General features: G+C 39.6%; 4 protein-coding genes across 13 annotated transcripts in view; all 4 read right to left on the bottom strand.

The window, feature by feature from the left end:
• The window catches only part of LOC148892986 (phospholipid phosphatase 3-like), a 7,016-nt gene extending 5,974 nt beyond the window's left edge, over positions 1 to 1,042 (bottom strand). The window contains exon 1 of the mRNA XM_089006480.1: positions 844 to 1,042. Within this exon, the coding sequence (XP_088862606.1) occupies positions 844 to 1,042 (199 nt within the window). The remainder of the gene's footprint in view (positions 1 to 843) is intronic.
• Positions 1 to 6,275, bottom strand: part of LOC148892985 (uncharacterized) — a 38,262-nt gene extending 31,987 nt beyond the window's left edge. Inside the window, exons 1-3 of one of the 2 annotated variants that reach the window (XR_016116330.1) lie at positions 5,868 to 6,275; positions 4,917 to 4,950; positions 3,140 to 4,324 (exon numbers count right to left, since the gene is read on the bottom strand). Coding sequence is in view for 1 of the 2 variants with exons in the window: in XM_089007121.1 (XP_088863247.1) it covers positions 3,942 to 4,324; positions 4,917 to 4,950; positions 5,868 to 6,122 (672 nt within the window). In the remaining variant the exon portion in view is untranslated. Of the gene's footprint in view, positions 1 to 2,424; positions 4,325 to 4,916; positions 4,951 to 5,867 lie in introns of those variants that run through there. The other variant, XM_089007121.1, reaches the window with a different exon arrangement.
• A 4,751-nt stretch (positions 6,276 to 11,026) lies between these two features.
• On the bottom strand, positions 11,027 to 17,751 carry tmed1b (transmembrane p24 trafficking protein 1b). Its single transcript, XM_089007103.1, has 5 exons — positions 17,012 to 17,751; positions 15,473 to 15,570; positions 15,174 to 15,363; positions 13,450 to 13,617; positions 11,027 to 12,238 (listed from the first exon to the last, which is right to left on the bottom strand). Exons 1-5 carry the CDS (start codon positions 17,186 to 17,188, stop codon positions 12,188 to 12,190), a joined length of 684 nt encoding a protein of 227 aa, XP_088863229.1. The 5' UTR covers positions 17,189 to 17,751; the 3' UTR covers positions 11,027 to 12,187.
• A 641-nt stretch (positions 17,752 to 18,392) lies between these two features.
• The window catches only part of LOC148892988 (dynamin-2-like), a 27,170-nt gene continuing 20,562 nt past the window's right edge, over positions 18,393 to 25,000 (bottom strand). For 5 of the 9 annotated variants that reach the window (XM_089007094.1, XM_089007095.1, XM_089007098.1 and 2 more), the window contains 5 exons: positions 24,895 to 25,000; positions 24,346 to 24,513; positions 24,032 to 24,255; positions 23,004 to 23,243; positions 20,039 to 21,615 (listed from right to left, as the gene is read on the bottom strand). The exon at positions 24,895 to 25,000 is cut by the window's right edge and continues 6 nt beyond it. In XM_089007094.1, the coding sequence (XP_088863220.1) occupies positions 21,546 to 21,615; positions 23,004 to 23,243; positions 24,032 to 24,255; positions 24,346 to 24,513; positions 24,895 to 25,000 (808 nt within the window). In that variant the 3' untranslated portion in view covers positions 20,039 to 21,545. Of the gene's footprint in view, positions 18,536 to 20,038; positions 21,616 to 23,003; positions 23,244 to 24,031; positions 24,256 to 24,345; positions 24,514 to 24,894 lie in introns of those variants that run through there. The other 4 variants (XM_089007101.1, XM_089007099.1, XM_089007096.1 and 1 more) reach the window with 2 other exon arrangements.

The raw sequence follows: 25,000 nt of genomic DNA on the forward strand, positions 1-25,000 counted from the left end.
TCCGCTGGAAATGGGCTGACTTGTCCGCTGGGAATTTGTGTCAACTAGTATCAAATAGTAGTCTTGGTGTAACACACAACAATTCACCATGGTGTTATGTATGTGTTTTCCTTCTAATTTCGCCATCAACACGGATCAACACAAAGTTTTCAGACCAAACAAAGTACCCAAAATGCATTGCGTGTCGCTTTCTCGGAAACAAAAAAAATGGTGTCGGTTGTCCTTTAAGCTCAACTCTTCCCTGGAAAACAAAAGAGTGAATTTTGAGACAAATCAGAGCCAGAAGCTGCCTGACACTGCCTCGACCCAACATCACAGCCCCCCACCCCCAATCATCCCCCCCCCCCCCCCCGTACTCTTCTCACACAATCAAGAAGGCAACTTGACCGACAAAAATGTCCAACACTTTGTCCTCTGAACGTTTAAGATTAACGACCATGACATGACCTTTTCCTGTCACGACGAGACAGTGACACACACACACACACACACACACACACACCTGGGGCTCATACATATATTTATTTACAGCAAATATAATTCCCCGCCGACTTTACTCTACCCTGAGAACAAGTGGTTGCTATAGAAACAGTCCAATTCCCTGTGCAATGAACGAAGCATAGATAGATAGATAGATAGATAGATAGATAGATAGATAGATAGATAGATAGATAGATAGATAGATAGATAGATAGATAGATAGATAGATAGATAGATAGATAGATAGATAGATAGATAGATAGATAGATAGATAGATAGATAGATAGATAGATCCAATTGTTAGCAGAAAAACGGCCATTTAGAAAGTCGAAAAAAAGTAGAAAAGACGGCTATTATATTCACCCAGGAAAACGCACAGGACGTCTGAAGCCACCAGAAGCTTCCTTAAGAATATTTCTTGTCCAGTGTGCGTCAATTTATTGCCGGGGATGTTGTCAATCGTCGCTGTTGCTGCTGCTGCTGTTGTTGCTGCTGCTTCCCTCCGTTGCGAGCCTCTGTTGGCGTTCGCCCCTTCGGGTCGGATAGTTTGGGTTAGTCGCATCTCTGCACACTGAGCGAGCTGCGGTTCCAACTAATCCAGCATCACAAAGCACGAGGTGAACAATTTGTCATCACAGAGTGCCTTAAAGTTTGTCTTAAAAGCGATTTTTCCCTCCCATTCATGCGTTTAAGATGTGACGACATCACATCCTTTGGAAGACGTTCGAATCGGCAACGAGGACTTGATGAGCACACGTCACGTTAAAACGATGCATGGCGAGTAGTGGTCTTGCTTTGTTTGCCCCGCTGCCATTTGAGTTCTGATCCCGTTGAAGGTCGCTGGGCTGTGTGGACTCAATCCCATCAGACACACACGGCGGACAAGGTCCTGGACTGGTCGCCAGTCGGGTGCATGGTAGACTCCAGACAACCGGTTTGGTTGTCTGACTTCATCAACATCGCAGGGATTATACTAGTGGGCCTCAATCTGTAATACATATGTACCTAAAAGCTAGCAACCACACATTTGACGACAGTGAGGTTAAAATATTAGCAAAAGAAAATAAGATGGTTTGAAAGGGGGAGTAAAAGAAGCTATTTTCATCAAACAGCGAAACCCTTCACCATGGTGGGGTGAGGTTTAATTTGGATCGTTCGTACAACAGACTTCTTCAACCACATAGACTTAGTTATCCTGATGAGGTGATACCAGAGCAAATGGGACAATCAGGCCAGTCGTAGACCCCATAATCAGGCAGGACAATAGATGTAATCAGTCAGGACAATACAAGTAATCAGTGTAGCCGCAGGGAGTAGTCCTCTGCTCCTCCTCCCCAACCTGAGAGCAGGGACCAATCATAGCAGTCTGGCACCGCCAAGTCTGGACAGTAGGGATATATATATATATATATATATATATATATATATATATATATATATATATATATATATATATATATATATATATATATATAATAGGGCCACAATTACCAGCAAAAAAATGTTTTCTGACGAAGCCTCTTAGATAAGAAGCAAAATGTACGACACCTTCGAAGAAGTACAGATGACGGCTGAAGAAACCTCATTTAAATAAAATAGCACCTGGAATGTTACTTGCTTGCATTAACGTCAATAACGCTGGCGCGAATGGCTGCCACTGCTCACCCGCACACAGAAAAATCCCTTGAGAGTTTTGAAAGGCGCTTAGAAATTAAATGTATTATTTATATTATTTTCATAATAAGACACACAGCTGCATGTCACTGGTCTGTTGTCAACTGCCTGTAGTTTCAAATCTTCACCAACAGGGGATGCTAACATACTGTGCTACAGCCCTGAAACCCCGGTTCGCGTTTTAACTGTATGCAAATACAGTAAAGTCTCGTTATATCGATATCGGTTATATCGATAGTACCGCTTATTACGATTTACTGTACTGTATTACAACGAGAAAGAAACACGAACATTCCCACAAGGGACAAATTCTACTTCGCGTTTTATATTATAGTCTTGTTGAAATTAAAATTCCAATTGATTTTACACAAGCCTTTATTTACATGCTAGTTTGTTTATTGAGCAAAACTGAACTGTTCCGTTAATATTTCGGGGTTCTCCCCCCTCAAACTTTGCTTGCAAAACTAATCACGCCGTCGACTTTCTATTGTGTTATTATCCAAGAAATGATTGACAATCAGTGTTGCAGTGCTGGCACCTGATCTTGACTGGTGTTTATCTAACATTTTATGACGTGAAACCAGTCAAGAATCCCAAAGTTATTTATAAAATAAAAAAAGAACAAGCAAATCAAATAAAAAACAATGTGGATTGCACATTAACACTAATGTAGTGTTCTTAACATAATCACATTGTATTTGACATACAGAAAACTGCAACATAAATACAGTGATACCTTGGCTTATGAACTTAATTGGTTCCCAGATAGAGTGTGTAAGGTGAAAAGTGTGTATCCCAAAAAATAATTTCCCATAGGAGACCATTAAAATGAGAATAATCTGTTCCGAGGTCTCCATAATACATAATTTTCTACTTTCTAAGCCTTAAAACTACACAAAATATACCCTATTTTATGTATAATAAATGTGCTATGGTATTATAATTAAAGAAATAAACTACAGTATAATAAAGTCGTTTTATTTACCTTGTTGATGGTCGTTGATGAGGAACGTAGCCTTCTTCTTTCACCATCTAGAGGAATGATCCCTTATCGGTGCTTTCTCTGCGATGATTTTACCTTGTTCCTCATCAATTGTGTTCTGTTTAGCTGGGTTGATAGCTTTTTGCATCAAATGTACAGATGGCTTGTGTGGGTTATTTGTGGAGCCTGATTGATGGGAATTTTAACCTTGCAGTCTACACTCAGCCTTTGAACGATCTAAGTTGAAACTAGTCCAAATTTCACTGTTTTCTCTCCATTTTCTCACTTTCTCTCTGTCGTCTGCCTGTCTCTTTAATGTTTAAATCACCTCCCCTTACGACTGCGTTCTTGACCAATCACATAGCTTTAACCGAAGACTGGGGGCGGGGAATAGAGGACAAAAAATGAGTCGGCTGCCATTTTCTTGTTAGGAGAACGGGCATTGTGGTAGCTCTGTGTGTATCCCAAAAAATAGTTTGTATGCCAAGGTAAAATTTTCATAAATTTAACGTTCGTAAACCGAAAAGTTCGCAAGCCAAGGGGTTCGTAAACCGATGTATCACTGTAGTCCCACCTCACCAAATAAATATGCAAATCATTACAAAAATGCAGTCAGTGTCCCTTCCTTTGATAACTTTGAGGCTGTGAATTGTGAATTCCTCCAATGTGAGACGAATAAAGGTTACCTCATCTCATATCTGCTTTCTGGTTGCAACATGTCATCAAGTCTTTCACCAGATATTCCTGTTGAGTCCTTTTGTTGAATTACATACAGGACACAAGGAAGTGGTTCTGATGCCAGATATTAGTCCACGAGGAACATGCCCAAATTGGAACCAGTGAGCTCCAGTTTCCAGTCCTGCAGTCCCTCTTTTGGAATAGTCATATGGGTAAGCAGCCGCGTATTACCGTCCAACCAGCCCACTGTCCAACAATTCTTGCTTTGCGATAGAGTTTCTGCGTAAAGATTGACTTGGCAGCTCAGTGTGTCCCCCACACGCACGCTGAGGAGGCCAGCGTTGCAATTGTACGTACAGGTCAAGTTGAGGTTCAGGTAGATGAAGTAAATCCCAGCATGTCGGGGCCACAGCGAGTGTTGCTTTGAGTCAAAATGAAATCTGCTTCCAATCGATTCTCCCATGCCGCAACGGACTGGATCCCACTGCACCGTGGAGTTCATCAACTTGCCTGCAAAAGAGAGAGAAATGCACCCAATTAGGGGTATTCACATACAATGATACCTCGGTTTACGAACCCCTTGGCTTACGAACGTTTCTGTTGACAAACGTTGCATTTATGACAATTTTACCTTGGCATACGAACTATTTTTCAGGATAAAATGAGAATAATCCGTTCCCAGTTCCCCATAAAACATAATTTTCTACTTTTCCAAGCGGGAACGTAGCCTTCTTCTTCCACCATCTTGAGGAATGATCCCTTGTGGGTGCTTTCTCTGTGATAATTTTATCTAGTTCATCATCAATTGTGTTCTGTTTAGCTGGGTTGATAGCTTTTTGCATCAAGTGTACAGATGGCTTGTGCGGGTTATTTGTGGAGCCTGAATGATGGGAATTTTAACCTTGCAGTCTACACTTTGTTGTGCTAAAATATGCTTCCACTGCAGAGTTGGCATCCAGATATCCGCCACCTTGGTCTCACATTCCAAAACCACGCATGTTCGATTCATTGACGACTCGAAATTATCAGTCAGTGTTAACGGTTGTGTCGGCATCGGGTGTAGGTGGACAGTCCTTGCGTCTCACCAAATTGAAAGACTTACTTGAGACTGCCTCCAAGAACGCAAAGTTCTGCATCTGTCAACAGACAAACAACAATGGCATAACACGTCATATATTCGTCTGTGTAAGCTCTCAGTCGTACAGCAGTGATCCATCGGTGAGAAGGTTTCTTCAGGCGTCATCTGTACTTCTTTGATGGTGTCGGACGTTTTGCTTCTTATCCAAGAGGCTTCGTCAGCTAACTAAAATATTTTGCTGGTAGTTTTGGCCCTATTTATATATCCATACTGTCCTAAAAGCTAGCAACCACTCATTTGACGACAATGAGGTAAAATCTTAGCGAAAGAAAATAGATGGTTTGAAAAAGAAGCTATTTTCATAAAACAGCAAAACCCTTCACTAAAGAACCATGGTGGGGTGAGGTACAATTTGGATCGTTCCTACAACCGACTTCTTAGGCAACATAGGCTTAGTTAGGCTGATGAGGTGATACCAGATCAAATGGGGCTATCAGGCCAGTCATAGACCCCATACTCAGGCAGGACAATAGAAGTAATCAGTCAGGACAATAGAAGTAATCAGTGTAGCCGCAGGGAGTAGTCCTCTGCTCCCCCCAACCTGAGAGCAGGGACCAATCATAGCAGAGTCTGGCACCGCCACATCTGGACAGTACGGATATATATACCTCACCCCACCATGGCGATTTAGTGAAGGGTTTTGCTTTTTTAAAATGAAAATAGCTTCTATTTGATTTGAAATGAGTGGTTGCTAGCTTTCAGGACAGTACGGATATATATACAGGGCCAAAACTACCCGCCCAAAAAAATTATTTGCTGATGAAGCCTTTTGAATAACAAGCGAAACGTCCGACACCTTCAATGAAGTACAGATAACGGCTGAAGAAACCTTTTTATTGACACGTCATATCTGGTGCAAAAGAGGGGAGATAGCATTTGAGTTTTATGTCCAATTTTTACAATCCCCCAAAATACCTTGTATGCCGTGGTCGACGCGAGTCCTCTCATTCCTTCCGGTCCAGATGGAAACGGCGGACGGCATGAGTCCACATTGGAGCGCAGCTCCACCAGTACCAGGATGCAAACTACAGCCAGGGCTGTGAACGCTGCAAACAGGAGGAGGATTGACACGACCATGCACACGACCAGGCAACGACCACGATCGTGGCTCCTCTTCTCGGGACACTCAACGTCCATGTCTTTTGGTGTATCTCCAAGAAATGCGCACATGAAGACGTTTGAGGTGAGAAGACGTCTAATTGGAGCGGATAACTTAGACAGGACGGTGGCTCTTTTTACACGTCAATGCGTCCCAGACCACGAATTGAACAACCTATTGTCGACTCGGCCCTTTTATAGCCAAAAGGCGAGAGTTGTCACGGAAGTTATTGGTTTCCCTCCTTACCTTCTTATTCTCACGCTGTCGCCTCCTCCTCCACCATGCATAGTCCGGGGGCGTGAAAATTTTCCGAGACTCCTCGATGTTTCGCAATCTTTTGAACCGCATCGGACTATTTCGAGACAGAGGAAGTGAAACCGGTTCCTTTCACCGCCATATTGTCAACATGCCCCCCCCCCAAAAAAAAAGAGCAGAAAAAACATCTCACCGTGAAGCTGACAAATAAAGAAAAATTAGTTGTTTTAAAGTTAAAATGTTGAAATAAACATTTGAACGGTCACGAATAAAACTAAATAACAAACCTTTAAAAGACAACAGACACCATTTTGTTTTGTCTCCTAACTGACATCAGAAAAAATGTTTTATAGCATCTAAAACACCCAAAACACACGGGCTGATATTTTTAGTCAAATGTAAAACACCAATAAAAATGACGTAAAGTGTCCCAAAACTACTTCAAACTGACCTGAAGTTTTATACAATATATATATCACCATTGTAATAAAACGCGAATACTTTCATTAATCTAAACCGAAAATGAAACGCATATGCTTATAAAACAATGATAGCACTCGCTAACAACTGTTGTGTTGGTAGGCTTTCTGCCATACCGGAAGTTAGCGGCCGATCACGTGATCATAACAAATGACGACACGCTGCCATCTCCTATTTTTTGTTGTTGTTAATTTCATCGTACTTAAAGGACAACCGACGCCTTCGCACAAGTTGTTATAATTTGTAAAATCACTTCGAGTGAGCGTATTTTACAAAGATTCCACGGCATATAGCTATATTTTACGTTTTAAGACTCACGCTGAATATTCAGGAAGTCTTGTTTTCGAGTTGATGACCATGCCTGGCGTGACGTCACGTCTGGAACGCCCCTGATCGAGAAAGCGACACACAATGCATTTTGGGTACTTTGTTTTGTCTCAAAACTTCATGTTGATCCGTGTTTATGGCGAAAAAAGACTACTATTTGATACTAGTTGACACAAATTCCCAGCAGACAAATCAGCCCATTTCCAACGGAGCTCGGGCGCCATCTTGTGCATTTTCTGGGACGCTACATTGGAGTCCTGACGGCTCGAATTGATACGGGAGGACTTCTTTAATCTATTGCAAAAATTTATGCTTTCCTCTTCAGAACTATTTGAATCATATTCATAACTGGATGAGTAACAAGAAAGCATCTTCTCCAAATGGGAAGCCATTGTTTTGATTCCAGAGTAAAGCAAGACGTCCTGGCGTGACGTCACGAGGGCGGGACCTTCTGAAACTCGGCATTTCCGGGGTCATTTTGAAGTAGTTTTGGGACACTTTAACTCATTTTTATTGGTGTTTTGCATTTGACTTAAAATATCAGCCTGGGTATTTTAGATGCTATAAAACGTTTTTCTGATGTCAGGAAACAAAAAAATGGTGTCGGTTGTCCTTTAATGTTGAAATAAACATTTTGAACGTTCAAGTTGATCACGAATAAAACTAAATAACAAACCTTTAAATGCGATGAAATTAACAACAACAACGACAAAAATAACAGCAACGTTCCCGATCCAACTGATAAACATGCACCAGCAAACGCACGTGTTAAATCTAAAAATAACAACAGCAATTAGACCGCTATGGGGGTGGAGCCCGCTCTGCGGGGAACGCTATGCGTGTTTGGTGGCTCGGAGTTACATCATCGGAATAAGAGAGCAAATGGCCAAACGGTTTCGCCTCTCATGCAAGCCAATTGTATTCGCATGCATTCATGTGACGTCAGGAATTCCCCATCACGTGATTGAGTGGTTGACGGAACTGAGCGAGCGAAAGTAAAATCATTGATTTTATTGCCGACCGAGAACGTATTGTATGACTGTTCTCTTCGAATCTAAAACGAGCAAATAAGTGTTTATGAAAATAGCCGTGAGTTAAAAAAAAATAACATTACAAAATCACTGCTGCATATTGTGGAAAACATTGGCAATTTGTTTTTTTTTTTTCCCTCCAATGGATTTAAATGTGTAGGCAGAATGTATTCAGCACGTTTGCTCTCTCTGCCCAACCCACACATAATGTGAATCTTGGCGCAGGCTTTCTCTTTGGAATTTGGACAGTTAGGACGTCGGAAAAAATAATTGCCAGCGCCCTACCCACTCGCAGATAACTTGCACACTGCAAGAATCCATACAAGGGCGTGGAAAAATCCTACTGGACCCTCCTCACCCTGCCCACCACCTTTTCCAGCTACTCGCCTCAGACTTCCCCCGAGCTATTAACTCTTTAAACAGGAATCCATATAGAACTGTATAGTGCCTCTGTGCAATTTTTTTATGATGATACTAGTGCAACGTGTTGGACCGGAAACAAATTCCTTGTGTGTAAATGCTGCTGATACATTTGTTTATAACTGCTATCCCATAGTTGACCAGCAGATGGCTGTGCTTTATTTTTCTTGACATTACATTGGGTTGTTGTCACTTCCCGTACCGGTTTTACTTTCCACGCTTCTTTAAGTTTCATTTTCACTGAGAAGACGGCGAGAATGGAAATTCTTTATCGTTTGTACTGTTTAGCAAGGAAAAGATAAAAAAAGGACGAAGATCAAAACTTCCATTTCGGACGTAAAACCGGCAAAGTGGTTTGTACCATCTTATTGCATACATTTTATTTCATTGATGTAAAGTCCAAATGTTTATATGTAAATAATAGCTATATTTTCATACTTGTTTGTAGTTCTACGGTGGTGTGAAATCACATTAAAGGACAACCGACACCATTTTTTTGTTTCCTGACATCACAAAAACGTTTTATAGCATCTAAAATACCCGAAACACGCTAGCTGATATTTTTAGTCAAATGCAAAACAGCAATAAAAATGACTTAAAGTGTCCCAAAACTGTCACAAAATGAGCTCGGAACTGGGCAGATTCAGAAAGTCCCGCCCCCTTGTTAGTGACGTCACTATTTGTCACACACTGCCTTGCTCCAGAATCAAAACAATGGCTTCAGAGAGTTGAGATTCGGAGAAGATGCTTTCTTGTTACTCATCCAGTTATGAATATGATTCAAATAGTTCTGAAGAGGAAAGCATACATGTTTGCAATCGATTAAAGAAGTCCTTACGTATCAATTTGAGCCGTCAGGATTCCAATGTAGCGTCCCAGAACATACACAAGATGGCGCCCAAGCTCCGTTGGAAATGGGCTGATTTGTACGCTGGGAATTTGTGTCAACTAGTATCAAATAGTAGTCTTGGTGCAACACACAACGATTCACCATCGTGTTATTTATGTAGTTTTCCTTCTAATTTCGCCATCAACACGAAATTTTCAGACCAAAAAAGTAAACAAAATGCATTGTGTGTCGCTTTCTCGGTCAGGGGCGTTCCCTCCGTGACGTCATGTCAGGCATCATCATCAACTCGAAAACAAGACTTCCTGAATATTCAGCGCGAGTCTTAAAAGGTAAAATCTAGCTATATGCCGTGGAATCTTTGTAAAATATGCTCAGTAGAAGTCATTTGAAGTCATTTTACAAATTATGGACACAACTTGTCCGATGGTGTCGGTTGTCCTTTAAATACTTTTTTTAATAAATTACAAGATGCGAATTGTAATGTAAGGCATTTAGTGGAACGCAGGAGACCGTATCCTCCACTTGACACATTTGACAATAATGTGCATGTGACTTCAAGAGAGAATGCCGACGCAAACATAATGGAGATGTTGAGTTGTTTCAGCCTGTAAATGTGTGGGTGGGTGAAAAGATAGGGGTGAAGGGGTGAAGGGGGGGGGTGAAAGAGAGAGTGACAGAGTTCATGACGTCAGGAAAGGGAAATTCTGGATGGAGAAATACAACAGCTACATTTGCAGACATCAACATTACCTCAGTTATCAGGTAGAGTTGATAGACAAAACATCGCTCCACAACAAGTCCCAGCATGGCCAGCGCTACCACCAGCAGAAGACACTTGTTTATATATATATATATATATGCTGCTAGCTAGCAAATAGATAGCTAACAGATAGCTAGCTAGGTCTTCACTCAACCCGGAAGTTACTGAGATAGAAAGCTTGCTAGCTAGCTAATAGACAGCTCGTAGATAGCTAAGTAACTCAGATAGAAAGCTAGCTAGCTAATAGACAGCTAACACATAGCTAGTTAGGCCGTTACTCAACCCGGAAATCAAATAGAACTCAGATTATGGTGGCGTGGAACGCATTCTTTGGGGAAATTAGTGGTTTCCAGAGAGTTAGCTTAGCATGATGATACTTCAAATCTGCAGTGGTCAGTGTTGGTGACGAGTCCGTTCGTGACGTCATGAAAGGACCGCCCCAGGACCGTAAGAAAGACGCATGTATTTTGCTGTACTTGTTTGGTCTGGGGACCTCGTGTTGCACCCAAAAGCCGCCAGAAGAGGGCATCCAAGCTCTATATAAGAAATTTATCAGCCTGTGGAAACGGAGGTGGCCACAGGAGGTCGCCATTTTGTGCCTCTGGCGATTTGGTGATCGTTTCTCCCCAATGTTGCCTCAAAATGGCACAAAATAAATTTTTTAATTGATTGCACACATGTATGCTTTCCTCTTCAGAACTATTAGAATCATATTCATAACTGGACTGTTTCTTGACTTAATGTCATTGACTAGTCCAGGTCGTGTGGGTTTGGTTCACACTCAGCGACGATGTCACTGAATGTGAATCACTAAATGTACTGTATGTATGTACATGTAATGTATCACTGCAATATAAAACAAATATTTATTTATGAACAGCAAATTGTTGTCATGGTAGAAATGTTTAAAAAATGTGCTTTTATTGCTCAACATAATATTGAAGACATAATTCTCATCAACACAAAAATTCTACATCCACTGATATCAATGCAAAAGCTCCCGTGAAAAAAAATGTGCTTTTAGCATCTACTGTGGCAGTGCCAACCACTGGATGCAACAGACACAAAAAAAGTCTTTAGCACAAATGTACCATGATGTTCGTAATTAATCTTTGGAAGCCAAAAATATAATAATTATAACATTTCATTTATAAGCGCCTTTCAAAACTGTCATGGTCACTTAACAGTCTTTCTGCAGGTGAGCAGCGGCAGCCACATCATTATCATTATTATCATCAGTAGTATTATTATCATCACCATCATCATTATTATTATTATTACTATATTATTATCATATTATTATGATTGTTATGAATATTATTATTATTATTATTATTATCACTATCATCACTATTAGCATTAGCATTATTATTATGATTATTATTGTTATTATTATTATCATTATTATCATTATTATCATCTCTAGTATTATAATTATCACCATCATTATTATTATTATTATTTTTTTTTTAATACAAATGTGATGAAAAAGTGACAGCTGGAGAAAGAATGATTTTATCCACACATATTTTAAGTATTATTACAGAAAAATGTTATTAGTTTAAAAAAATGTAGAACAAATTCAATACGACTGTATTGCACATTATTAAACAACTATTATAAAACATTATTATGATAATATCACTGGAAAAGTCGACAGGTTCGACAAGTCGCAGATGTTTCACCTTTACAGCAAAACAAACACTCAGCATTTTTTAACCGCAAAATATACTGCAGTGCCTGTTCACATTTATTGTTTTTTTTTTGCATCCGTTTGTGCAAAGACTTCACATTTTAAAAAGGCACGAAAGGACCCAAAGAGAGAGAGCCCACCAATGTGCTAAGTGTTCTTCACTGTGAATTGTTATTGCACAGATTGCTGCGTGACAAACCTTCCAGAAGTGAATCGCATCACTTTTGTGCCGACAGCAGGTGCTGTGTACAATAGCTCCACCCAGTTAGCGTAGCTTGTTAGCCTCATCCAGCTTGTCTTGTCACATCGCAGAATTTGTTCTATGTGCAGATCCTCCGCTTATCATCAAACAGTTTACGCACAGTGTAGACCTGAAGGGGACGAGGTTGACAATCTAATAATAATAATAATAATAATCATCATATTAATAATTATACATTTCATTCGTAAGCGTCTTTTCAAAACTCTCAAGGTCACTTTTCAGTCACAGGAGACGTTTTTCGGTGGCCGCAGCCATACTCGCCAGCGTTCACTCAACCCGCAATAACTCAAATAGAGAGAAAGTTAGCTAGCAAGCTAATAGCTAGCTAGATAGATAGCCAATAGATAGCAAATAGATAGATAGCTAGATAGATAGCTAATAGATAGCAACATGAGCCAGCGTTCACTCAACTTGGAATAACTCAAATAGATAGAAAGTTAGCTAGCAAGCTAATGGCTAGCTAGATAGATAGCTAATAGATAGCAACATGAGCCAGTGTTCACTCAAGCCGGAATAACTCAAATAGATAGAAAGTTAGCTAGCAAGCTAATAGCTAGCTAAATAGATAGCAAATAGATAAATAGCTAGCTAGATAGCTAATAGATAGCAACATGAACCAGCGTTCACTCAACTCTGAATAACTCAAATAGATAGAAAGTTAGCTAGCAAGGTAATAGCTAGCTAGATAGATAGCTAATAGATAGCAAATAGATAGATAGATAGCTAATTGATAGCAACATGAGCCAGCGTTCACTCAACTCGGAATAACTCAAATAGATAGAAAGTTAGCTAGCTAGCTAATAGATAGCAACATGAGCCAGCGTTCACTCAACCCAATAGTAACTCAAATACATAGAAATCTAGCTAGCTAATAGATAGCCAATAGCCAGTGAGACATATATATATATATATATATATATAACTAATATAACTAATAGATAGCCAGCCAGACAGCTCGCCAGCCAGTTGGCTAATAGATAGCAAATACAGTGATACCTTGGCTTACGAACTTAATTGGTTGCCAGACAGAGTGTCTAAGGTGAAAAGTGTGTATCCCAAAAATTAATTTCCCATAGGAAACCATTAAAACGAGAACAATCCGTTCCCAGGTCCCCATAAAACATCCCCCCTGTAGAAGTTGTGCATAACCCTAGCGTCCAATGTAGCACTTTACAGTGTGATGTGCTTTATGATATACTTTGATACGTTACTATATTTGGAAAACTTTTTTTCATTGATTAAAGGTGCGCCTTATATATCTCTAATCTTGTCAACACCACCCACACGAGTGAGCAAAAGTCGGAATGAAAAGCAGTTTACCTGGGTGAGGGCCACGCACAGCATCACCAGCACGCTGGCGCATGACCAAAACGAGACTTTCCAGAGGTTGTCGTCCAGAAGATTTCTGTCGCGCGCCTCAAAAGCTCGCAACACCGTTTGCATCTGCCGACTTCGTTCAAGACGTTTTTGGACAGAGTCCATGTACTCCTGAGGGAATAAAGATGCTATCAAAACCAAAATGTACCATATTTTCCAAAACTACAAAGCCTTCAATTTGTTTCTAAATTTCCTGATTTATTAATCTAGCTATCCAGCTCTTTAGTTAGCTATCTCGCTAGCTAGCTATTTGCTATCCATATACTATCTAGCTCCCTGGCCGGCTATCTACCTAGCTATCTATTGACTATATAGCTATTTAGCTGGCTGGCTATCTAGCTACCTATTAGCTATCTATTGGCTACTTAGCTAGATTTCTATCTATTTGAGTTACTTCCGGGTTGAGTGAACCCTGGCGCGTGTGGCTGCCGCTGCTCACCCACAGAAAAACTTATTCTGTGACTGTAAAGTGACTGAGTGTTTTGAAAGGCGCTTATAAATGAAATGTATTATTATTATTATTATTATTATTATTATTATTATTACTATTACTACTATTACTATTACTACTATTACTACTACTAATTTATTATTATTCAGTAGTTATTATTTAGTAGTTATTATTTAGTAGTTACTATTTAGTAGTTATTATTTAGTAGTTATTTAGCATTTATTATTTATTATTATTTTTTATTTTTTTAATTATTATTATTACTATTATCATTACAATTATTATTACTATTACAATTACAATTATTATTAGTATTACAATTACAATTACTATTACAATTACAATTACCATTACTATTATTATTACTATTACAATTATTATTAGTATTACTATTACAATTACAATTACCATTACCATTACCATTACTATTACAATTATTATTAGTAATACAATTACAATTACTATTACAATTACCATTATTATTACTATTACAATTATTATTACTATTACAATTACTATTATTATTAGTATTACAATTACTATTACTATTATTACTATTACTAGTATTATTACTATTACTACTAGTATTAGTATTAGTATTACTATTACTACAATTATTATTAGTATTACAATTACAATTACTATTACAATTACCATTACCATTACCATTACTATTATTATTACTATTACAATTACAATTATTATTACTATTATTATTACAATTATTATTACAATTACAATTATTATTACTATTACAATTACATTTATTATTAGTAATACAATTACAATTACTATTACAATTACAATTACCATTAGTATTACTATTATTATTACTATTACAATTATTATTACTATTACAATTACTATTATTATTAGTAATACAATTACAATTACTATTACAATTACAATTACAATTACCATTAGTATTACTATTATTATTACTATTACAATTATTATTACTATTACAATTACTATTATTATTAGTATTACAATTACTATTACAATTACTATTACAATTACTATTACAATTACTATTATTATTATTATTATTATTATTATTATTATTATTATTATTATTATTATTATTATTATTATTATTGAGGAAATATCCATTCAGCTAAACTATTTGAGATTGTGATATTGTGCAAGTGTTCATACTTTTGCAGTTGGTCTGGGCATATTTTCCTGTCCACCATAGAAAGACTTTAAAACTCACTCTCATATCCTGTAACTTGTACTGCAACATGTTTTCATCGATCTCCTCCAAACCGGGCCATTCTTCATCAGCGCCCACATCTCCTCCTTGCCCTTCAACATAAAGCTCGAAGAACACCATCTTCTCGGAGAAGTGGCTGAAGCTATTATCAAAGCAGACTTGATAGTCTCCCTCTACCGTCGGCTCCACCCTGGGCAAAGAGCAAAAAAAAAAAAAACAGGAAGTAAATACAGTCATAAATGGACAAATCCAGGAAGAAGATCCAGGATCCATGTTTTATTTGAGGTCCCATAACTAACACGTGAACTCCATCAGAGCGACGAGTCTCTGCAACCAAGGGTGTGCCCTCTGGATTGAAAATGGTGAAATCCACATCCATGCCGGCTCCCCCAATCACCTGGAAATAAAGAACATGCATTTATCCAGCCATGACCTCGACCCATTTATCCTCACGAGGGTCCCAAGCGCGCTGGAACACATTTCAGCCAGCAGTCTTTGTGCAGTAAACAGGGTGCACCCTGGACTGCTTGCCAGCCAATTGCAGTGCAAATTATCATTGACACACTCACAATCACACTAAAGGACAATTTAGAGGAGTAACGTCAAAAAAAAAAACATCCCCCAAGGAGGACCGACATACTATTTTGGTTATTTATAGCAGAGTACGGTATACATTTAAAGGACAACCGACGCCTCCGGACAAGTTGTGTCCATAATTTGTAAAATGGCTTCAAATGACTTCTACTAAGCGTATTTTACAAAGATTCCACCGCATATCGCTATATTTTACGTTTTAAGATTCGTGCTGAATATTCCGTTAAGTCTTGTTTTTCAGTTGGTGACGAGTCCATGACGAGTCCATACGTGACGTCACTGAAGGAACGCCCCTGACGGAAAAAAAAAGGACACATTGTAGCAGTCCTTCCATCACGTCAATGCATTTTGCTGTTCTTGTTTGGTCTGAAAACATTGTGTTGCACCAAAAAGAGCCAGAAGAGGGCGACCAAGCTCCATATAAGGAATTTATCAGCCTGTGGAAACAGGCTGATTAATTCCTCGCAGGAGGTTGGTCGCCATTTTCTGCCTCTTTTTTGGTGATGCATTTCCCCCCAATGTTGCCTCAAAATGGCACGGAATAAATCCTTTAATCGATTGCAAACATGTATGCTTTCCTCTTCAATACTATTTGAATCATATTCATAACTGGATGAGTAACAAGAAAGCATCTTCTCCAAATCTGAAGCCATTGTTTTGATTTTCCAGCAAGGCAAGACGTCTTGGCGTGATGTCACGAAAATTAGAAAGTAGAAAATTATGTTTTATGGGGACCTGGGAACAGATTATTCTCATTTTAATGGTTTCCTATGAGAAATGAATTTTGGGAATACACACTTTTCGCCTTACACACTCTGTTTGGGAACCAATTAAGTTCGTAAGCCAAGGTATCACTGTATTTGTGATTTCGTTTTTTTTGTTGTTTTGACTTCAAGCAACTCGTGTAAATTTGCTGCTGTGAAATGTGAAGTTCTACATTTGCTTGACTAATAAAGGTCCATTCAATCCAATAGGATGGACGGAGTGTTCAAAGTCCGTTCAAAAGCCATTTTGTGCCAGGACGCATATTCTAACTCCGTAACAGCATAAAACACCCGAATAAGAAGGTCGATAGGAAAAAAGTACATAAACAATACATAAATACATATGAATAATTCATTGAAATGAAAGTGAATTACATTTATGTTTCACGCATCAAACTGTTTATTGCATAGTGAAAGCAAGAACTTAAGATACAATATAGACAGCATTTAGTTTATGGGACACGCGTACAATTACAGTACCTGATACTCGACCTCCATCGTCCCATTGTGTATTGCCCGTTGGAAGAAACAATCGGATTTTCCGGCTTGTAAAAGAAAAGTGAACTCGCTGTTGTCCTCTCCGAAAACCTCCGCCAAACATAACCCAAACACCGCGAGGAGAAGCAGTCGCGTTTTGCTCACAAGCAGAAAATCCATAACGAGAATATGATATGTATTAAGATTTCAGATGACGCTCAGACGTTCCTTGACAGGGTACTTCCGCAAGAGAACTTTTTCGTGCTGTGATTGGTCAGATAAAAGAACGTCATGTCATGTGACACCAACGACCAATAAGAAGGGAAGCATTACACTTCCACGATAGAAAAGTCGCGGTAGTCAAAACCTTTTCGATCACATGTCTGGGATGATTATAAACTTGAAATACCCATTATGGGAATTACAATATAGTGATCGGAATTACGGGTCCTTTCAGAGAGCTGGTTCTTTTGGCTCGGCTCACGAAAAAGATCTATTGGCTCCCAAATGGCTCCTTTTTGTTGCTTAAAGGACAATCGACACCATTTTTTTAAATTCCTGACTGACATCAGAAAAAAGTTTTATTGCATCTAAAATACCCAAAACACACAGGCTGATATTTTAGTCGAATGCAAAACACCAATAAAATGACTTGAAGTGTCCCAAAACTACTTCAAATTGACCTCAGAAAGTTTCAGTTTCAGAAGGTCCCGCCCCCTTGTTCGTGACGTCACGCCACGTCTTGGTTTGCTTGAGAATCAAAACTTGAGAATCAAAACAATGGCTTCAGATTCGGAGAAGATGCTTTCTTGTTCATCATCCATTTATGAATATGATTGAAATAGTTCCGAAGAGGAAAGCATAAATGTTTGCAATCGATTAAAGAAGTCCTTCCATATCAATTCGAGCCGTCTGGACTCCAATGTGGTGCCCAGAAAATACACAAGATGGCGCCCAAGCTCCGTTGGAAATGGGCTGATTTGTCTGCCGGGAATTTGTGTCAACTAGTATTAAATAGTAGTCTTGGTGCAACACACAACGATTCACTATCGCGTTATTTATGTTTTTTTCCTTCTAATTTCGTCATCAACACGAAGTTTTCAGACCAAAGTACCCAAAATGCATTGTGTGTCGCTTTCTCGGTCAAGGGCGTTCCCTCTGTGACGTCACGTCAGGCATCGTCATCAACTGGAAAACAAAACTTCCTGAATATTCAGCGCGAGTCTTAAAAGGTAAAATATAGCTATATGCCGTGGAATATTCGTAAAATGCGTTCAGTAGAAGTCATATGAAGTGATTTTACAAATTATGGACGCAACTAGTCGAGTTAAGAGTTCCACATCCTTTGTATCCTCTGGCAAATGACACTGTCGTGAACTTGAAATGTTACATGATGCTTTTATTTTAGCATTCATCCTTTCCTTTGAGACCAACGAGTGAGCATCCATCCTTGCTTGCCAAGCCAGTTTGCGCTGCATTCAGGCGTCCCATCACCTTTGGTTGCCACGAGAGTGTGGAAGAGGGCGCCTGCCGGAAGAGGCAGATTTTTTTTTTAATTTAAAATTCAAAGTCAAAAGAGTAGACACAATGGTGAAGCACATTTTACAGTACAGAATAACCAGTTGCATCCCTTTTTAGAGCAGGGGTGGGGAACCTATGGCTCACGAGCCATATATGGCTCGTTTCATGATTGCATCTGGCTCGACGATAAAACTAAATACAGTGATACCTTGGCTTACGAACTTAATTGGTTCCCAGAGTGTGTAAGGTGAAAAGTGTGTGTCCCAAAAATTAATTTCCCATAGGAAACCATTAAAATGAGAATAATCCGTTCCCAGGTCCTCATAAAACATAATTTTCTACTTTTTTAAGCCTTAAAACTATAATAAATGTGCTATGGTATTATAATTAAATAAATAAACTGTACAGTATAATAAAGTCGTTTTATTGACCTTTGTGATGGTCGTTGATGGCTTGATGGAATGGAGTGGCCGGTTTCATCAGCATTAAACACTTGAGGAATGTAACCATCTTCTTTCACTATCTTGAGGAATGATCCCTTTGTAAGTGCTTTGTGATAATTTTATCTAGTTCCTCATCAATTGTCTTCTGTTTACCTGGGTTGATAGCTTTTTGCATCAAGTGTACAGATGGCTTGTGTGGGTTGTTTGTGGAGCCTGATTAATGGGATATTTTAACCTTGCAGTCTACACCCTGCCTTTGAACTATCAAAGTTGAAGCTCTCTCAGTTGTCTGCCTGTCTCTTTAATGTTTAAACCACCTCCCCTCACTGCTGCGTTCTTGACCAATCACGTGGCTTTAACCGAAGACTGGCGCGGGGAATAAAGGACAAAAGCAGTCTGCTGCTCCATTGCTATGGGCAGTTGACCCCAAGTACTTAAAATCATCCACCTTCTTTATCTATTCTCCCTGTAGCATCACTCTGGCACTTGGATCCCTCTCACACACATATATTTCCGTCTTGCTGCGACTGATCTTAATTCCTCTCCTTTCTAGGGCATACCTCCACTTCTCTAGTTTCTCTGCCACCTGTTCCCTGTTCTCGCTACAGATCACAATGTCATCTGCAAACATCATGGTCCAAGGAGAGTCTTGTCTAACATTGCCTGTCCATTACCATAGCGAATAAGAAGGGGCTCAGAGATGACCCCTGGTGGAGTCCCATCTCTACCTTGAATTCCTCCGTCACACCGACAGCAGACCTCACAGCTACATTCTTTATCCTGTTGCTCCTAAAAAACTACTTAACTAGAGTAACTTATTCCTGAAACCAGCCTACGCGGTGCAGATGTTTTCAAATGACTCATGTAAATCAGATGTTACCCGAGGAGACCTGTATAAATAGAGCATACAATACAATAGCATGCATGCTACCTATCACTGTCACAGAGACCAATTAGCATGCAAACTCAAGAAAGGAATGATTGGAAAGCAAAGAAAGAGCACATTCTCATGAAAAAAAAAGTAAAAATAACGGCATTATTGAATAACCACTCTGAGAAGAAGCACTTTTAGTTATATAATGATATTTATGGCTTTGGATGCGATAATCATAATACACAAAATGTCAAGACAGGTTTAAAAATTGCCGTAAATTGAGCACAGGTGAGAGATGGGATTTAACAAAACCCATAAAATTCATGTTTTAAGACGTTGAATTAGGTTATGGGGGTAATTTTGCAATAAAAATAGTAAGGGATGATTACTTTTAATGGTTCATTAAAATATAAGAATAGAAGTTGTCACCTTTTGCTGAGAAACAACTCATCAGTGCTGCTTACATCACGAGGTGCTAAGTGTGTAAGATTTTGGACTCAGCATTAGCATGTAGAAACGTTTGGTGATTACCTTGAAAATAAAACTTCAATCATAACAAAACAAATTGAATATTAAAGGACAACCGACACCATTTTTCTGTTTCCTAACTGACATCAGAAAAACGTTTTAAAGCATCTAAAATACCCAAAACTGATATTTTTAGTCAAATGCAAAACACCAATAAAAATGACTCAAAGTGTCCCAAAATTGCCACAAAATGAGCTCGAAAACTGTGGAGATTCAGAAAGTCCCGCCGTCCCCCTAGTTCGTGACGTCACGCCAGGATACTCCTTCACAAACTGCCTTGCTCCAGAATCAAAACAATGACTTCAGGGAGTTCAGATTCGGAGAAGATCCTTTCTTGTTACTCATCCAGTTATGAATATGATTCGAATACAGTAAAGTCTCGTTATATCGATATTCAAGGTAGTCCGAAAAAATGTCGATATAACCGGGACTATCGATATATCCGATATCGATATAACGAGACTTTACTGTAGTTCCGAAGAGGAAAGCATAAATGTTTGCAATCGATTATAGAAGTCCTTCCATATCAATTTGAACCGTCTGCAAGCAATGAAACCGGTTAAGATGGACTCCAATGTAGCGCCCAGAAAATGCACAAGATGGCGCACAAGCTCTGTAGGAAATGGACTGATTCCCGCTGGGAATTTGTGTCAACTAGTATCAAATAGTCGTCTTGGTGCAACACAGAACGATGCACCATCGCGTTATTAATGTTTTTTCCTTCTAATTTCGCCATCAACACAGATCAACACGTAGTTTTCAGACCAAACAAAGTACCCAGAATGCATTGTGTGTCGCTTTCTCGGTCAGGGGCGTTCCCTCTGTGACGTCACGTCAGGCACCGTCATCAACTCGAAAACAAGACTACCTGAATATTCAACGCGAGTCTTAAAACGTAAAATATAGTTATATGAGGTGGAATCTTTGTAAAATACACTCAGTAGAAGTCATTTTCAAGTGATTTTACAAATTATGGACGCAACTTTTTCAGGGGTGTCGGTTGTCCTTTAAACAATGTATCACAATGTTCTTAAACCAGAAGACGGATAAAAAAAATGATCCCTTTGCATCATGTACAAAGTCATGTCAGACAGGATGTCTTCCGAACAAGTAAAAAGTACATAAGTGGAAATATAAAAGTATAAACAAAATGCATATTAAATGTGTGTTTCTAATCAAGCAAGGAGGGTTCTGAAGGACGTATGATGGTGGGTCTGTTGGGAGCAGCCGGGGGTCTTCTGCTGTAAGAAGACAGAAGTAGGATAGAATGGAGGGGGGGGGGGGGGGGGGGGGGGGAGAGAAACATGCAAGGAAAGAACGTCATCAGCAAGTCATGCGCCGCCATGATCCCCAAAGCACCACAAGCACCTCCACCATGGAGAAACAAAAGCACCGTAAGCTCCTTTTCCACCAAGAAATATAGTTTAGCACAATGAACAGAGCTTCCACTGTCTTCTGTTCGTAAAACGTCTTTTATTTTGGGACGTTTTCGACGATAAGACTATGGGGGGTGTGGGGGGGGGACATTGCTGCAATGAGGCACTCAGTCGGACGCATGTTTTTGGGTCACCCTTCCGAAAGAGGAGTGTGTAAAAGTGATTGTAGGGATGTGACAACATTTTTTAATAATAATTCATCACACATTTTCTAATACCATATTAAAGTGCATTTAAATAGCTTTCAAATGATGTATAGATTATTGTTCTATGACAAATACAGTGATACCTTGGCTTACGAACTTCATGTGTACTTAGTGTAGAGTGTGTAAGGTGAAAAGTGTGTATCCCAAAAATTAATTTCCGATAGGAAACCATTAAAATAGGAATAATCCGTTCCCAGGTCCCCATAAAACATAATTTTCTATTTTTACATTTTCTAAAAATGACACAAAATATACTTTATTTTATGTATGATAAATGTGCTATGGCATTATAATGAAAGAAATAAAATGTATTGTATAATAAAGTTGTTTTATTTACCTTTGTGATGGTCGTTGATGGCTTGATGGAATGGAGTGGCCGGTTACATCAGTATTAAACACTTGATGAGGAACCTTCTTTCACCATCTTGAGGAATGATCCCTTGTAGGTGCTTTCTCTGCCATAATTTTATCTAGTTCCTCATCAATTGTGTTCTGTTTAGCTGGGTTGATAGCTTTTTGCATCAAGTGTACAGATGGCTTGTGCGGATTATTTGTGGAGCCTGATTGATGGGAATTTTAACCTTGCAGTCTACACTCTGCCTTTGAACTATCAAAGTTGAAACGAGTCCAAATTTCACTGTTTTCTATCCATTTTCTCACTCTCTGTCGTCTGCCTGTCTCTTTAATGTTTAAACCACCTCCCCTCATTGCTGCGTTCTTGACCAATCACGTGGCTTTAACCGAAGACTGGGGCGGGGAATAAAGGACAAAAAAAATTCGGCTGCCATTTCCTTGTTAGGAGAACGGGCGAACGACACCACTCATTGTGGCGCTCCGCGTGTATCCTGAAAAACAGTTCATTTGCCAAGGTAAAAGTTTTCATAAATTTAACGTTCGTAAACCGGAACGTTCGTAAGCCAAAGGGTTCTATCACTGTATCTTGATATCTCTATTATTGTTAGAAATGCAGCTGATATCGTTGCTTACCTCGGGATACCCGGTGGCAGCGCGGGAGGCACACGTGCCGGTCTGGAGGGAATCAACGGAACGTTTGGATCAAAACCGGATTGGGCAGGCGGTGGGCCAGGTCGATTGGGGACAGGTGGAGCCCCGAATGCCGGTGAAGGATTCAATGGTGGGGCTGGACCCGGCGCGGGCCCCCTAACTGCCGGCGGACGGTTTGGAGGGGGCACCGTTGTGGAAGCAGGGCGTATTCCTGCAGGAGGACTGAGATCGACAAATATTTAAGACAAATATTCAAGAATAAACAGCATTTTTGCAGAGGTAGGGGGCACGGGAATCAGCTGTGATCTTTTAAATATATTTGGAGGTAACAGACAGGTATTTACAGGCCCACCTCGGTGAAAATAATCAGTATTCAAATTCACATTAACCTCTGAGGTAATTACATCATCATTTTCAGTCGGTTGGCTACACTCACCTGTCCATAAACACGAATGGAGGAAATCGCCATAGCAATGTAGCTATCTAGCTCGTTGGCTGGCTCTCTATTAGCTATATAGCTATCTAGCTGGTTGGCCAGCAATATATTAGCTATATAGCTGTCTAGCTAGTTAGCTGTCTGTCTGCCAGCCATTGGCTATTTGGCTATCTATATTCACTATTTGCTATTCATTAGCTAGCTATCTAGCTAGCTATTAGCTGTCTAGCTTACTGTAAGATATCTGGCTATATTCATTATTTATTTGCTATCCATTCGCTAGCTAGCTATTAGCTGTCTAGCTGACTGTAAGCTGTCTAGCTGGCTAGCTGTTGGCTATCTGGAGATCTATATTCACTATTTATTTGCTATCCATTAGTTAGCTAGCTATTAGCTGTCCACCTGAATGTAAGCTGTCTGGCTGGCGAGTGTGGCTACCGCTGCTCACCCACCGAAAAACGTCTCCTGTGACTGAAAAGTGACCTTGAGAGTTTTGAAAAGACGCTTCTAAATGAAATGTATTATTATTATTATTATTATAATTATTACATGACTGTATATTCACACGGGTTACCTCGGCTCTTTGATCCAGGTGTCATCGACCGGTGGAGGCACAGGGGTTGAAACAGTGGTGGTACTGATATCACCTATAATGACCAGAGATTCCTTTAACGCATGGTACATTCTAAGTAGCTCATCTCTTCGCTGAGCCTGCTCAGCAGACTCTTCCATCAAGCTGCTTTGGTCCCCAGCTGAGTACAGGAAAGCCAGCAGCTCAGAGTGGATGAAGTCCTTTGCCTGGTGGTCAAAGAGCATATTAGCATATTTGACGATAAAGCTGACTTTGACACAACAGTACTGCTTATATTTTAATACAGGGAAACCTACATTGTTAATCATGAGGTGCATAATGGTCTTGGGCATGAGGTCTCTGATGGACTTGTTGACAATGCTGATATACGAGTCCACCAGGTTGCGGATGGTCTCAACCTGGCGTTCCAACTGCGGGTCCATAGACACAGTGTCGCTCGGAATCATTGCATCTTCATTTTCAGTCTAGGAAGACAATAGAGAGACAAGCCAAGTGAAGAGATGCGGCGGTTTCTATTTTTATACACATCTCATGACTCAACTCCCTCACAGCCCTGCCCTCCCTGCCCCTTCCCACTGCCACACTCACCGAACTCTGAGTACACGCTACATGCTGTACTATCATCCTGAACTCTATTTTTTGTTCGTTTTTTTTCCTGCAAGACCTCACTTCAACCTTTTTTTGCATTACTACACTACACCACTTTACATACGACACGAAATCACTTTACATATGTCACTACCTCACTTTACATAACTTTAAAATCAAGTTCAAAGGGCCTAAAAACTGTAACAGTCACATGACTACGAGTATTTTCAAATATCACCTCTTTAAAATGTAAATACCTGGTCTTTCTCAGGGTAAACACCAGCTCGGAGGAACGAGGCTTTCCAGCTGTCAACGTCCTCCTGGGTGTCGCACGCCAGCTCAATCTGCCGCAGGTCTTTGTAC

The sequence above is a fragment of the Hippocampus bargibanti genome, linkage group LG10 (genome assembly GCF_051943395.1).
Source record: "Hippocampus bargibanti isolate YZ-2025 linkage group LG10, ASM5194339v1, whole genome shotgun sequence".
NCBI classification, from domain to species: Eukaryota; Metazoa; Chordata; class Actinopteri; order Syngnathiformes; family Syngnathidae; genus Hippocampus; species Hippocampus bargibanti.

What these genes read in the sequence shown, in the direction of transcription:
- tmed1b (XM_089007103.1), bottom strand. Translation starts at nt 17,188, where the DNA reads ATGGATTTTCTGCTTGTGAGCAAAACGCGACTGCTTCTCCTCGCGGTG. An exon ending in CGATGGAGGTCGAGTATCAG is followed by an intron (nt 15,571 to 17,011) that starts GTACTGTAATTG and finishes CTTTATTTCCAG; the next exon opens with GTGATTGGGGGAGCCGGCAT. An exon ending in ACAAGTTACAGGATATGAGA is followed by an intron (nt 13,618 to 15,173) that starts GTGAGTTTTAAA and finishes TTATTCCCTCAG; the next exon opens with GAGTACATGGACTCTGTCCA.